General features: G+C 41.2%; 1 protein-coding gene across 1 annotated transcript; it reads right to left on the bottom strand.

The window, feature by feature from the left end:
- Window positions 1-4,823: 4,823 nt before the first annotated feature.
- LOC127313023 (protein MONOCULM 1) lies at window positions 4,824-6,792 on the bottom strand. Its single transcript, XM_051343558.2, has one exon. It carries the CDS (start codon window positions 6,403-6,405, stop codon window positions 5,143-5,145), a length of 1,263 nt encoding a protein of 420 aa, XP_051199518.1. The 5' UTR covers window positions 6,406-6,792; the 3' UTR covers window positions 4,824-5,142.
- Window positions 6,793-15,282: the final 8,490 nt, after the last annotated feature.

The following is a 15,282-nucleotide window of genomic DNA, read 5'->3' as shown; positions in this document are numbered from 1 at the left end:
GCATCGATTATGCTTCTTGGGCTGCACACATTCTACTTCTCTGTTTGGCTTGGGTGGCTAAAGTAGTTGTACGTATCTCTAGCTAAAATTCCGCATGGTCTGTTTCTCACCAAGACAGGCATTAGTCATTGATAGGACACCGACCGTCAATTGTGAGACGTGCCTGAGGCGACTTCATTGATCTTCGGACCCTGCGAATTGCGTTTCACACAAAAAAAAAACTGTGAATTCCCCCGCAGAAAAAAACCCTGCAAATTCACTTTCAGTAGATATTGTGTGAGTACATGTGTGCTTCTTACTGTTGTACTCAGTGTTTCGAAAACAATATCGTTTTTTTAGAAAAGGGGAAATCCCAATACTCATAGGGAAACTCCCATTCTATCATGAGATCATGATAAGCAATTATCTCGATAACAGAGACCATATATAGAACTTTGTGGCACATTTGATATATACAAAGCTGCCGTGTGTATAGTGAGATTAGCGGTTCGTGACATAGACGGAGCCAAGAGAAGAGACCGGGCATGACTGGTTAGGGTTGCAAGACGGAGCAGCATGCGACAATTCTGTGGTGATGGAGGAAATAGACTTGCTAAGAGATAAATGGAAATGTAAGGGCATCGTGCACTGCAGTGTATTCGCTTCGTGTAACTAGACACGGGACTTATACAAAAAGCTTGATGTGGCGGCGGCACTGTGGTAGTCGCTGAACATAAGAAGCGAGGAAGAAGATTCAGTTGATGACGAAATATAAATGTATTACAAAGTTTTGCCGGAAAAGATAGATAGAAGAATATAGTCCGTTCAATTATATCCAATGGCTCACACTAATTGTCTATTTTTCAAAACACCAACTATTTTGTTGTATGCAAACCGATTATTTAAGATCGTGCACGTTGATGGTGATGTACTCCCTCCATTTCAATATAATGGAAGTTCTAGTTTTCTCCCAATTCAAACTACTTCAGGTAATTTAGAGAAAAATACATGAAAATATAGAACACCAATCTAGTTTAACTAGATTTCTCATATACTGAATTTTCATACCATATAGATTGATTATTGTTAATATTGACACTATTTTTAAAATATGGTCAAATTTAGAAAAGTTTGGTTTAAGACAAACCTAGAACTTCAATTATTTTCAAAAGAAGGGTGTAACTCACATACTCACACTCTCACAATGGATGACATCAATATATGACAAAATATGGTGTGCAATCTTAGTCGTGCTAGCAAACCTACCTATGCTAGTTCTAGTTAAAAGACATCATTATTTAAGAAGCTCACGACGCTACATGTTGAAAAAACTTCCGGGCCATACATAGATATTCATTGGACGTTGACAAGAAGCGGATCAAATGCTCCTGAACCATTGGTCTCTCCGAAAAGTCCAATTGAAGATTCCCCAACTAACTCTTAGAAATCCATGGAGTAATCGTGACCGATGGTTTCTAACAAACTTCCATTTAACGCGATAGACGACCTAGCTTTTGCTTCATTGTTAAGGGCATGTACAATTATTCGTGAGACCGTTTTTATCTTAAGCCGGCCACGTTCTAGATATGGCAATAAAATATGATGTACAATAAGTTATTTATTAGTATTTTCTTTAATAACTAGACATCCCTAAATATATGGTCAGAGAGATAGTTGTTAAAAGATCATCTCTTAATTAAGAGAATGCAAACCATTTTTCAACTTTCTCTTTTCTTCACGTCAACGTTTATTCTACGTGACACTTTAAGATACCACCATTGTACATTAGCACGCTCGAAACAAACTTTGAAACAAGGGTAAACACGTGTTTTTTTCAACCATTCCTTTTCCCACATACGCGCTGTATTTTTTTGCTCAGTTTGTAAGCAAGCTAGGCATGCATGCATAGAGAGCTACTTTGGACTTTGGGAACGATGTGATCTTACATGGTCCCTTACCCTCAGGATGATATCCCTACCATGCATAGCTTGGACAGATCTGTACTAATGGAATAAGAGATGGAGATGCCATATGGCCATGCAAGCCAAATGCATGGTGCATATATGTGTGATCATTAGAAGGGTAGATAGTGTATATTCATATTTTTCTGCAAAAGAAAGTGTCACATGCATGCACTTTGGTTGGAAGACAATTAAAGACAGGCTTAACTACAGGCATATCATCCTTGTCACTCTTTGTGAGGGAAACATGGATGGTTGGGGTAACCATTGTCCAGTGCACATTGCTTAGACACAAATAAGCAAAGTAAAAAATGACGTGGCCATGTATTTACTTGTATTGTATGGGATCACTTATTCACAAGGTCAGAAAATCTTGTTTTTTTTGCGGGGCTAGAAAATCTTGTTAGTTAGATTTTGTTTGTTAGGTTTACGTCCGGCAGTTATCTTTTAAGTATATAGCCGCAGAAAAAAGCTTGTGGACAAAAAAATGCTGGCTTTGCTACAGTTTCAATCGAGAGGATTTTCCTAAGTGTCAACTGATACACACAAGTGCAACCTCATTCTAATGAAAAAAGTGAAAGTTGTACTTTCCACCAAAATGGAGTTGCACCTTTCTAGGTGATACTAGATATTTAAGAAATTATCAATTGATCGAGACATAAACATACCCAAATCGCATATCTAATATAACCTCAGAACCAAAAATGAGTATATTTTAAAAGTATGCCATTATTAAACAATGTGCAAACACGCATGACTCTTGTTTAAGTCAAAACCAGATATTTAGAAATAGCACATATGGTATGAGAATTGACGGATAGAAAGTCAAGGTGCAAACATGCAAAAGGAAAATTGACACACGTGCTAATGCATTGTGCTAACGTTTCCTTGACCAATTTAAATGGTTGCTCCCGTTACAGAATTAGGTTGATGCATCCAAGTGCGCCATGCATCATGGGCAAGGCTTGCAGTGTAGCAGCTAGCTTTGCTCACTCAGGTTCAGTTTGGTCAGAATGTCATACCACAGTTTGTTTTCTCGAAAAGGGGAACATACCACACAGCTTGTAAAGCATAAGTTAAACCGTACGTAGATTTATCAGAGTTATCTGACGCTAGGAGTTGTAATAAATCGTGTGTGGTGCACGCGTCCTTATTATAGAAAATAATTAGTTTGATGCAAAATACAGAAAAAGTGATGATTTTTTAGGGGTTGAAAAAGTGATGATGTGACAAGAGAAATTATGAAAACAAATTTCCTAGTACAGTGCATGCACGGCCCGTTGGCCCATCCATCTGTAATAGATGTATGGACCGACATATATTTAATTAGCTATATCCGGCCGTTTTCATTTGAATGTTGTACAATGAGCCAAGTGCAAATATCATATGAAATCATGAAAGAAGATTGCTGACCACGCTAGTAAAAGCAACGAAATATGATGCTCCCCAATGCTAATGCTTAGAATGATATCAAAAAGAATGTGATGGGCATACAAGCAATCAAATTTCGGATCTTTTGTGAGCACAAACTAGATTTTGTTCCAGCAAAAGGCATGCTAAAGAGATCCGGTATTATACATATATAGGATCTACATAGAGCTGGTATCCCATTCATGAAAAAGTCACCCTAAAGAAGAATAAGGAAGGATGCATGCAAATCTTATAAAATGTACCCATTAATAAAATACATATCTTAATAACCAAAATACAAATGTCCACAGGTCTCTTAGACAAATCAACTTTTTTAAAACATGACAGACAAGCAGCTAGCCGTGGAATCATGTAGGGCATGGCATGACTCCCTTTCGGACCCAATTAAGAAGGCATGCATGCAAAGATCCCAAGGCAAAGGAGAGAGAGGAACATGGGTCCTTCCAAAAGGGAATGATCTTTTCTTGGAGAAAGAGGCAACTAACACAGCAAGCAGAGAGATGGAGAGGGGCAAGGAGAGAGAAAGAGAGAGATTAAGGGAGCAAGTTGGCCACCAAAAGTGGTGGCCTGGTTTTGAGAAATCCCATGATTTTGTTTGAGGGGACAGGGGGCAGGGTTTAGGGTGGCATTGATGCATGGGATCATGCCATGCCTTCCCAAAGACAGCTTACCAGCATATATGGGGCATGAGACACAGAAAACAAGAACACAAACCCCCTTCTCCTTGGGCAGGAGATGAGACACACCATTTTATTTTTGCCAAGGCATGTTAGAAAAATACTAGGTTGGTTAGCATCTTATAAAAATTTGCCTATATAATTTGTTAACCCGTTGCAAGTTGCAACACACAGCACGGGAGTGATCATTACTCCCACACAAACAACCTACCAAAACTACGGGACACTAGTTTATAGTTAGTGCTGGCCAAAGCACGCATGATTAGTTATAAATACAAACAACGGCATCAAGCACCAACATTCAAGTCAAATGTAGGATTATAGTATATATGAGTCCGTGCAAGTGAGCTATAGAGCTAGAAGATCCTCCTAACCTCCTTGACCGAGAATTAACTATATGGATGAATATAAGATTTTTGTTGTAGATAGAATAAAAGAATTTGACTTGTAAAAGAATTGATGGCCGTGCAAGATCACACGTACATCTCACCTAAATAGCACAATAATGTTGAGAACAAAAGCAATACTAGCAACAAATCCTCATATGAAAAAATAACAAATACTAGTGCATTAGGTCCAACAATCATATAGACAAAATCTCCCTAAAACTATATATAATCCAACAAGAACTACTGAGATAGATTAACATGCTAGCAAGAGGAAAAATAGAGAAAACCAGATGGAGTTGATGCCGCCTTGATGGTACTATTCAGTTGTAGTAGCAACAACAGCAGCTCTTCACTTCATCCAATGTGATCCCCGGCAAAGCCTCAACTCAAGCAACAACAATTAACCAACTAGCTCCGCGCGCAGGTGCAGGAAATGAAAGACTGACATCACGGATATATCTAGGGTTAGGGTTTCTTCCTCCTTGAGCACCCACAACTATTTCATCCTCCAAAATCAACACGAGATCTTATACTAATTAAGCAGCGAATATTATTGCACCAATGCACATCGATCATGTTCATATATAATATAAGCTCTATATATATATGGCGGTGAGCAAGCAAACCCTAGGCCACCGGAGAATGTCGTTGCCGGCCGGCATGCATGCACAGATCGAGAGTAGGAGGCGTCAGCGCCAATTGCAGCTAGTGCCACGACGACACGGACAGCAGAGGCCGCGTCTGCCACCCGAGGAAGCATGCGCCGCGCGCCTCCTGCACGAGGTAGCCCTCCGACGGGTAGTGCAACCGCAGCAGCAGCCGCGCCTGCGACACGGCAAACGCGCTGAGAGGCCGCGCGGCGAACCCGGCGACGCGTGCGGCGGTGGCCCACCTTTCGAGTCCTCGCCACCACCTCCCGCCGGTGCTCCCCACTGCGGCCTCAATCTCCCTGCCCAGCACCTCCTGTTCCACCGCCAACCTCTCCCGGCTCCCTGGCGGCACCGTCGCCTCCAGGGCCTCAAACACCGCCGAGTAGTGATCCATGGCCACCCCGACCCGGCGCGGGAGCTCCTCCATGGGGTCGATCCCTCCGCCGCTCGCCTCCCTCTCGGAGACGGTCACCACGGCGGGGGCCATGGCTTTGACCCACTTCAAGAAAGCCGCGAGCTCGTCCTGCCCGCCGAGCTTGTGCAGGAACAGCACGCAGTTCACGGCCAGTGTCTCGTCGGCGTGCAGTTCCAGGCTCGTTACGGTGGCGCTCGGAGTGGTGCTGGAGCCGGCGACGTGGTGCGTGCTGCTTGCGCAGGAGAGGAGTAGCGGAGTGAAGTGGAAGGGGAGTCGGATGGAGCGGGCAAAGGCACGGAGGCGGTTGCCGGTGCGGAGGAGCGTGTCGTGGTCGGCGCCGGCGCCGGTGATGCGGACCTCGGGCGGGCCCAGCGCCGGGTCTGCGTTCTCGGCGATCGCCTGGAGGAGTGGTGGCCACTGCACGCCGTGCGCGGCGTCGAGGTCGAGGATGTGGACGCGGCGCGCGCCGTCGACGGCCTCCAGGATGGCCTGGTTGGCCGTCAGGTGCGCGAACCGCAGGAACGGCGCGATCTGGTTGAACGCCAGGTAAGCACCGGACGGCGCCGGCGCCGCCCCGGTAGGCGACCTCGGAGAGAAGGGCAGCCCGGCCTTGGCGTCCACGCGGAGCACGAGCGCGCGGGCGAAGTGGTAGGCGAGACGGTCGGTGGCGTCGCCTCGCGGGGACGCAGCGGAGAGGAGAATCTCCGCGGCACGGCGCGCGGCGGCGAGGTCCCCGCGCTGCATCAGGTCGGCGCAGGCTAGCACGAGGTCACGCGTGGACGGCACCGCCGCGGAGACCGTGCGCCCGAAGCCACCATGCAAAGAAGCCTCCCCCTCGCCGCCGCTGTTGTTCCTGTTGCTGTCGGTGTCGGAGGACGAGGAGGAGTGGAGTGAGCCGATCATTTCTTTCTCTTCGTCGGCCGCCGCGTACTAGGAGCGGCCGGAGGTGGAGGAGAAGACGGATACGGAGGAGCAGGAGGGCGCGCATCGCTGGGTGGGTTTAATAGGGATGATGAGGGCGCACGTCCAGCGGCAGCATCTGGGCTCGCAGCTTCCTTGACAGGACATCATCTGCCAAAAATACACAAGTATGCCGCTGCTGCTAGCTAGGTTGTGTGAGTGAGTGAGAGACGAGAGAACACAGCAGCACCATCACCAGCAACCAGCTACGGTACTACAGTACTAATGTCAGCCATAGCCTACTAGATGCACTATGCAAACTCACAGATGAGATAGAGAGAAAGAGAGAGAGAGAGTAGGCATTTTCTCTCTCCTCGCAATTCTTCTCTCTCTAACTATGTAGAAGGGGAAAGGTGGCGGCAAGGGTGGCGTTGTCTTTTATCGCGTGGACTGTGGCGGGAGTGAGTTTTTTTTTTGGTGGGCTAAGCAGCATGAGAGGGATCGAATCTGAAACATTCCAAGGATTGGTGGGCTCATAAACGAGGTTCATACGCCACAGCTTTAGATTCTACTCCTAGCTAGTTGCTGCATACAAATATATTAATTTGTACCTTTAGATCGGCTAGATCGATGAATGGACACCTGCGTGTAGTAGGGATCATCGAGCTGTTGTTGCTAATGCTATTGCTAGCTAGGGGGAATTGTGCGGTGGGATGGTGATCATTGGATATATGTGTGTTGTCTCAAGTGTTTTGAGGTGATTCCCTGAGTTCTCCACGAATCGGCTATAGATCTTTCTAGTATAGAGATGAACTAAGTGTTTCCAAGAAAATGTGCTTTCTCAGTTTTGTCTAGTTCTAAAGATTTTTTTAACCAGTCCCCATTGATTTTAGGAAGTGCGGACATAAAGTATCACTAAAATGCAACAAATGTGAGTCATTACTACTATGATCGAGTAACCGATCAATAGGAAAAACCAAGCGCAGGTAAATAGAGGAAAGAAAAAACCGAAGTAGAGGCACACACGATGAGACGATGATGCATCCCAAAGTTTTAATCATTGGACAATCCTAAAGATTTTTACTACTTTCTCCATCCCAACATGCAAGGCGCTTTATTTTGTGCAATCTTTGATGGGGCCTTTGATCTTAATAAACTCCCTCTATTTTTATATACTACACATTTCGAGGTAAAACTTTGACTAATAATTTGACCAACATAATATGAGTTATATGTGACCAAAAGTATATCATTGGATTCATATTTGAAAGATGTCTCCAATGATATGTTTTTAATATCATATAACTTCTTGATCAAATTGTTAGTTAAAGTTTTGGCTTGGAATACTTAGTGACCTTGTATATAAAAACGGAGTGGAGTATGCTTAATTAAAAAGATTAGGATGTATAAATGATATCGTTGCATTTCTCTTGCAAAATCTTACGTTTAATACTAATTTTGGGGACATACTATAAGTAAGTGGTTATAACTTGCTACACCTAATTGTTTAGTGGTTTGAGATTAAGGTGTTGGAAGGTTTCATCACCCATGGACAAGGGAAATGGCCTCTTTAGTGGGATAAGGTCAAGGAGAAACTCAAAAGTCTCCATCAACCTTGATGATGAACAACAGTGGGAGGACGATATGGTTTGCACAGCAGAATGCTTAGACGATACACCACAAGATGGCAAGATCCAAGCATGTTAAGTGTGCTGGATGTAGAGGAAGATTTTAATCACTTCTTGAATCAAACAATGTTGGGAAGCTTCACAAGCTGCCCCCAAAAGACTTATGATGAGATAAGTCGAGACTTCCTCGTCACCTTCAGGTTTGTGCACACATAAGAAAAGGTAGACAGGAAAGGTAAAAGCACTCCTAGCTCCTTTGATGTTAAATTTGTCATGATGCAACAAATATTTCTCATGTATTTGGATGAATTTTGCAAAGCTATATGTGTTCCCAATATTGGGAGTTGGGAAGATATCCCAAGTGATACTGATGCTAGCCTCAAGAATTTCTGGAGGAGCATAAGTGTAGATGTGCCCATGGACATCCGTAGAGGAAAATTTACTGATATTCAACATCCTAGGCTTAGATATTTTGCTTTGTTCCTAGTTAGGGGATTCGTGACTAGGAAGAACACCACTGCTTGCACCGGTCGATGTGCAAAGGAGGGAATATTTCTGATTATAATTTGGGTGTAATTCTTTCTAGAACATTATCATATGTTGCAGCCCATAATGATTATAAACCTCTCTATGTTGGAGCTATTGCCACCATGATGAACATATTGAAACTGAGAGGAAGTTTAAAAATAAAGGAACTAAAATCCTAGAATCTAACCTATTTGATTCCACTTTGTTGCTTAAGATGGGAATAATAAGGATGTGGAATAATGATATTGTGTCATACAGATTCATGGTTAGGCATGGTAGCTTTGAGTGCAATGTGCTCACTCATCTTGAATATTTTGACAGGTTATCAAACATATGGATTGTTGTGGTGGAATAGCCTGAATGGGAAGACGGTCCTGCAACACCAATAAATGATGCATGGGAGGAGGTTCCCAAACCTCCCAACCAGGGTGCATTCGAGGAGGTTCCTGCACCACCAGCCCAGGACACGTGGCAGGATGTGCCTGCATCACCTGAGTATCACCCTGGGCAAGGATCTTGTTCCCAGTGGGGGAATGAGGGAGATTATTCAGAGTGGGCACAGTGGGGGAAGCAAGGACCCTACTATGATAATGGATCATATGGTTAGGGAACAAACCCCGACAACCCTGGCTACTAGCTTCCACCCAAGCTTGGGGGGTATGTTTTATTCCCCTCATCTCCATTGTATATTTCCATGCTAGCTTTACTTAGGTTGATTAAATTATAGTTTTTATTAGTACAAAATTAGGAGAACCCAAAAATATTTTTATTTTAGCCTTTGCATGATGTTTTCTTTTAGCAAAAACCCAAAAAGATTTTCGTTTTTAAAGCACTTAAAAAAGAGTAAAAGAATCTGCATGACGCTGCCACCGTTTTATTTTTAATTCTTCACCTATAACTCTGATTCGGCTGAATTTTTTGCATAAACTATAATTTTTAATCCTCCACACTCACAAAAATTGGCAATAATTCCTGGGATGTTTAAGTATGGCAAAACTTGGATGCACAGCTACTGGAATTTGTTGGCAGATTTTGATTTTCATCGCTAAAAGTGGCTAGTGGAACTTGCAAATGATCAAAAAATGAATGCTATGAATATATATGGATCACAACCACCATGAACCACCATTTTAACACCATTTTATTAAGATTTCTACTGTGGGAAATGATGTCTTGAGTGAACCAAGTTAAATTCTATTAACTCTATATGTGAGTATATTGTGCAGTTCAAGTTGGGAGAGGAAGAACAAAAATAGTAAATCAGTACGTGAGGATTGATGAAAGAGCTATGAAACATTTGCTATATTTATATATGGAATTTAACAATAGCAAGTACTTGTGCATAGTTTCATCAATACTTGGGGAAGTGATATTATTAGATATTTACTATCTTTGTGTTCTCCTTGCTATATATGATGCAAATGAGATATTATTGAGGAACATTACTTATACTTGATTGAGAGATAGTAGCTTTGAATAAAATTATATGCATCCCATTATGCTTGTTATTGCGGACTTGTCACATATTCAATGGTGAATAATTGTATTCATATGTGTTTTTAAAATATGAAGGTTGATGTTTTTGTGACGGTCCAGTATTTTAAATGGTGAACCTCATCGTTGAATCATATGTAAGTTGGTACATAGTATCTTTAGTTGAACAACCAACCTCTTGCTATCCTTTGAACCAATGAGCCACTATCTAGAAAAAAGGGAAATAAAAAGAACGAAAGAAAAGAAAAAGAAAGAAAAAGAGAATGAACCCAATGAGTTGGCCATTATGATGACACCAAAGAAAGCGCTAAAACTAAGAAGTGCCTAAAGGCAAATCAAAGAAATGACTATACGTTCCAAGGAAAAGACCCCAACCACGCATATAAGGTGTTAAAGCTAAGAAGGAAGCAGTTATCCCACTTCCACTCTACCCTTTTGTCAACTAAAGATACAAGCTAGTTACTCATGTATGAGTCTTCTATGAGTGTTTAAATGTTAAACGATTGGAAGGATACGACATCCTCCAAATGTTTGGTTTTCGATGCAAGCATGATGAATTACTAGTAAACAATTGAAGGAATCAAAGGTCTCAAAAACCTTACTCATGATTCAGTCAAACGCGATGTGAGAATTTTGCTTGTTGCCACTATCAATTAATCATGTCCAAGTTGTGTTACCATATATTATCTCTTTTACACCATGTATAGATAGCAGCACACAAACATATTGGATATTTATTAACACTTTTCTATTCATTGATGAAGATATATATCAAATACTTGCCATGTTAAATTTATTATGCATGCATAGAGAAAATTTCTTGTCAAAGTCTTTTATCGCCTCAACACTACATTCGTTAAAGAATTCCAAAATGGGAGTGATGTGGAGTATGTTATTCATCCGCGCTTTATTTCTATTATGAAGGAAAATAGTTTTGCAGGAGATGATCCCGCTGAGGATCCTTATAGTCATTTACATTCTTTTACTAAGTTGTCTTTAACAATTAAATTGAGAAACTACACTGATGATGAACTAAAACTTAAATTGTTTAGTCAATCTGTAACTAACACTACATTATCTTGGTATAGACCTTTCCCTGCAGAAAAGATTGATACTTGGGAGAATCTTATGAAGAAATTTATATTTTGATTCTATCCCAAAGTCAAGTCCGCTGAAGCAAGAAGGTTTATAACAAATTTCAAGAATCGCCACCGGCGAAAGCTTAATGAGAGCCTACCCAGGTTTAAAGGTACAGTTCAAAAATGAACCCATTATGATTTACCACCTTGGTATGTTTTACATGTCTTTTATGTAGGACTTGAACAAGATAATAAAATATAATTATATTTGTTATCTAGTGGATCTTTTATGAAACTCATAGCTGAGCAAGCTTGTGTACGCCTAGAGAAAGTACATAGAAATAGAGTATCATGGGGCTTTGATCTTGGAAGTGAGGGAGAAATAGAAATTGAATATGATTGTTTAAATTCTTATAAAAACATCGGGCAATTAAAAGAAACAGCTAATGAGCTTAATCTTGATGAGGTTATGGTATTAGATGTTCTTCAAGCTTTAACGGAATTCATTGAAGCACCAAAGAAAGAATGGCTTCATTACACTTCGCCACCTCCAATCATTGAAGCAACGCAAGTTGAAGCTGAAGTACCCAAAGTGGTACCCATTGAAAGGATGCCTTACAATGATCCTCTCCCTTTCCCAATGATAGCGACAAGGCATATTAGAGCATAACTCCTTGCAGAACAAAAGGAAGAGGAGGTAAGAGAGGTAAGAGCATCAGAGTTAAAATTTAGTAATGAGGAACCTACTTATGAAGTTGCAAATAAAGAGAGTGATGTGACTAAGGAAGGTATTTTAGCTATGCTTGCACACTGCAACGTAGTTGAGCTCGATTCCGAAGCCTCACAGTTTGTAGAAGGAATGGTTAAAGAAAAAGATGTGGGCAAACATGTTTTACCTTGCACTTTTGGTCGATCCTCTTATTATGGACTCTGGGATATTGTACCAACCATTAAAGTTATTCCCTATAGATTTTATTTTGATATCCAAGATGAACTTGAACATTCAATATTAGAAGACACATATATGACAATAATGCTAGCTGATAAGACTCTTAGAGTTCATATGGGAGTAATAAAAAATGTACCTATTACAATAGGACCTTACACTTATCCCATTGATTTGGTTGTCATTGATATGCCAATTGATTCTCGTTGTCTAATCATTTTTGGAAGAACTTTTCTAAACACCGCAGGAGCTAATATTGATTGTACGAAGGAAACTATCTCTCTTAAGTTTTGGGAGGAAGTGATGAGTTTCCATTTCTCGAAGTTCACTCATAAACCAATTATTGAATAGGAAGACTTCGAGTAGGAAGTTAATCTTGCTAATCTTTCTGCAATACTGTATAATACTCATGGAGTAGATTTAGAGGTAAGTTTACTTGGAAATGAAAATACTATGATAGGAATAGATAAAAAGTGATATCAAAAAATGTTTGGAATCTCCCCCTATAGCTGATAATTCAACTAATGAGAAGTATGAAGTACCTGAAAGAAAGGGAGATGAAGATTTACCACCACCAGAACTGAAACATCTTCCTTCATAATTAAAATATAAGTTTTTAGATGAAATAAATAGATATCCAATTATTGTAAGTACTAACCTTTCAGAAAAGGAGGAAGACCAGTTAATAAAGGTACTTAAAATGCACCGTAAGGCTTTTGGGTATTCTTTGGATGAATTGAAGGGGATCAATCCCTCAATAGGCACTCATCGAATATTCATGGAAGACGGAGCCCAATCAGTTGCTAATTTTTAGAGGAAACTTAAGCCTGAAATGAAGGTAATGGTAAGAAAAGAAATCATCCGCCTCCTCGATGCAGTTATCATCTATCATGTTAAAGAAAGTGACTGGGTGAGTACTATTCATTGTGTTCGTAAGAAAGGAGGATTTATTGATGTACCAAATTAACACAATGAAATGGTCCCAACTAGAACTGTTTTAGGACATAGGATGTGCATTGATTTTAGAAAATTGAATAAGGAAACTAGGAAAGATCATTACCCATTTCCTTTTATAGATCAAACTCCGGAAAGACTTGCTAGACATTCGCATTTTTGTTATCTTGATGGATATTCTAGGTTCTCCCAAATATCTGTTCATCCGGAAGATCAATTGAAAACAACTTTCACTTGTCCTTTTGGATTATATGCTTATCGTAGAATGCCTTTTGGATTATGCAATGCACCAGCTACTTTTCAAAGACGCGCGACCGCTATATTTGCCGATTATATTGAGCATATAATGAAAGTGTTCATGGATGACTTTTTCATCTATGGAACTTCATTTAACCATTGCTTGCGTAATTTGCATAAAGTGTTGAGAGATGCGAAGATACTAATCTAGTCTTTAACTGGGAAAATTTCCACTTCATGGTTCAAGAATACTTGGACACAAGATCTCGGGAAGAGGCATAGAAGTTGACAAGTCACAAGTGGAGGCCATAGAAAAAATATCACCTCCACGAGATATCAAAGGTATAAGAAGTTTCCTTGGTCATGCTGGATTTTACATAAGATTCATTAGGAATTTTTCTAAAATAGCAAGACCCCTTACTAATCTATTACAAAAATATGTTTGGTTTAATTTTGATGAAAAAGTATCAATACTTTCAACATTCTTAAGCAAGCTCTACTTAAAGCTTGTATGATACAACCACCTGATTGGAAGAAACCTTTCGATCTACTTTGTGAGGCAAACCATGAATCTGTTAGAGTCGCTTTGTGCCAGCAGGATGGTGATGAACTTAATAGCATCCATCATGCTAGCCGGAATCTAAATTATGCACAGATAAATTATCCTTTGATAGAAATAGAGTTCTTTGCGGTTGTGTTTGCCTGTGAGAAGTTTAGATCGTATATCACTAACTCGAAAGTTAGAGTCTACACTGATCAAATGGGCTTGAAAGAAATTCTTGAAAGGACTGATGTTAAGCCTAGAATGATCCGGTGGATTTTGCTTTTGCAAGAATTTTATTTGCATATTATACAAAGAAGTGAAGAACGACTGATACGTCTCCGACGTATCGATAATTTCTTATGTTCCATGCCACATTATTGATGATATCTATATGTTTTATGCATACTTTATGTCATATTTATGCATTTTCTGGAACTAACCTATTAACAAGATGCCGAAGAGCGATTCTTTGTTTTCTGCTGTTTTTGGTTTCAGAAATCCTAGTAAGGAAATATTCTCGGAATTGGACGAAATCAACGCCCAGGGGCCTATTTTGCCACGAAGCTTCCAGAAGACTGGAGAGTCAACGAAGTGGGGCCACGAGGTGGCCAGGGGATAGGGCGGCGCGGCCCCACCCTTGGCCGCGCCGACCTGTCTCCTGGGCCCATCGCGACGCCCCCTGACCTACCCTTCCGCCTACAAATAGCCTTCGTCGCGAAACCCCCAGTACCGAGAGCCACGATACGGAAAACCTTCTAGAGACGCCGCCGCCGCCAATCCCATCTCGGGGGATTCAAGAGATCGCCTCCGGCACCCTGCCGGAGAGGGGAATCATCTCCCGGAGGACTCTACGCCGCCATGGTCGCCTCCGGAGTGATGAGTGAGTAGTTCACCCCTGGACTATGGGTCCATAACACTAGCTAGATGGTTGTCTTCTCCTCATTATGCTTCATTGTCGGATCTTGTGAGCTGCCGAACATGATCAAGATCATCTATCTGTAATGCTATATGTTGTGTTTGTTGGGATCCGATGAATAGAGAATACTATGTTATGTTGATTATCAATTTATATCTATGTGTTGTTTATGATCTTGCATGCTCTCCGTTATTAGTAGAGGCTCTGGCCAAGTTTTTGCTAGTAACTCCAAGAGGGAGTATTTATGCTCGATAGTGGGTTCATGTCTCCGTGAATCTGGGGGAGTGACAGAAACCTCTAAGGTTATGGATGTGCTATTGCCACTAGGGATAAAACCTTGATGCTATGTCCGAGGATGTAGTTATTGATTACATTACGCGCAATACTTAATGCAATTGTCTGTTGTTAGCAACTTAATACTGGAAGGGGTTCGGATGATAACCTGAAGGTGGACTTTTTAGGCATAGATGCATGCTGGATAGCGGTCTATGTACTTTGTCGTAATGCCCAATTAAATCTCACTATACTCATCATAATATGTATGTGCATGGTCA

This window comes from Lolium perenne, chromosome 7 (genome assembly GCF_019359855.2).
Source record: "Lolium perenne isolate Kyuss_39 chromosome 7, Kyuss_2.0, whole genome shotgun sequence".
In the NCBI taxonomy this organism is placed as follows: Eukaryota; Viridiplantae; Streptophyta; class Magnoliopsida; order Poales; family Poaceae; genus Lolium; species Lolium perenne.
The sequence above is the reverse complement of the archived record's forward strand: the minus strand, read 5'-3'. Positions and strand labels throughout refer to the sequence as shown.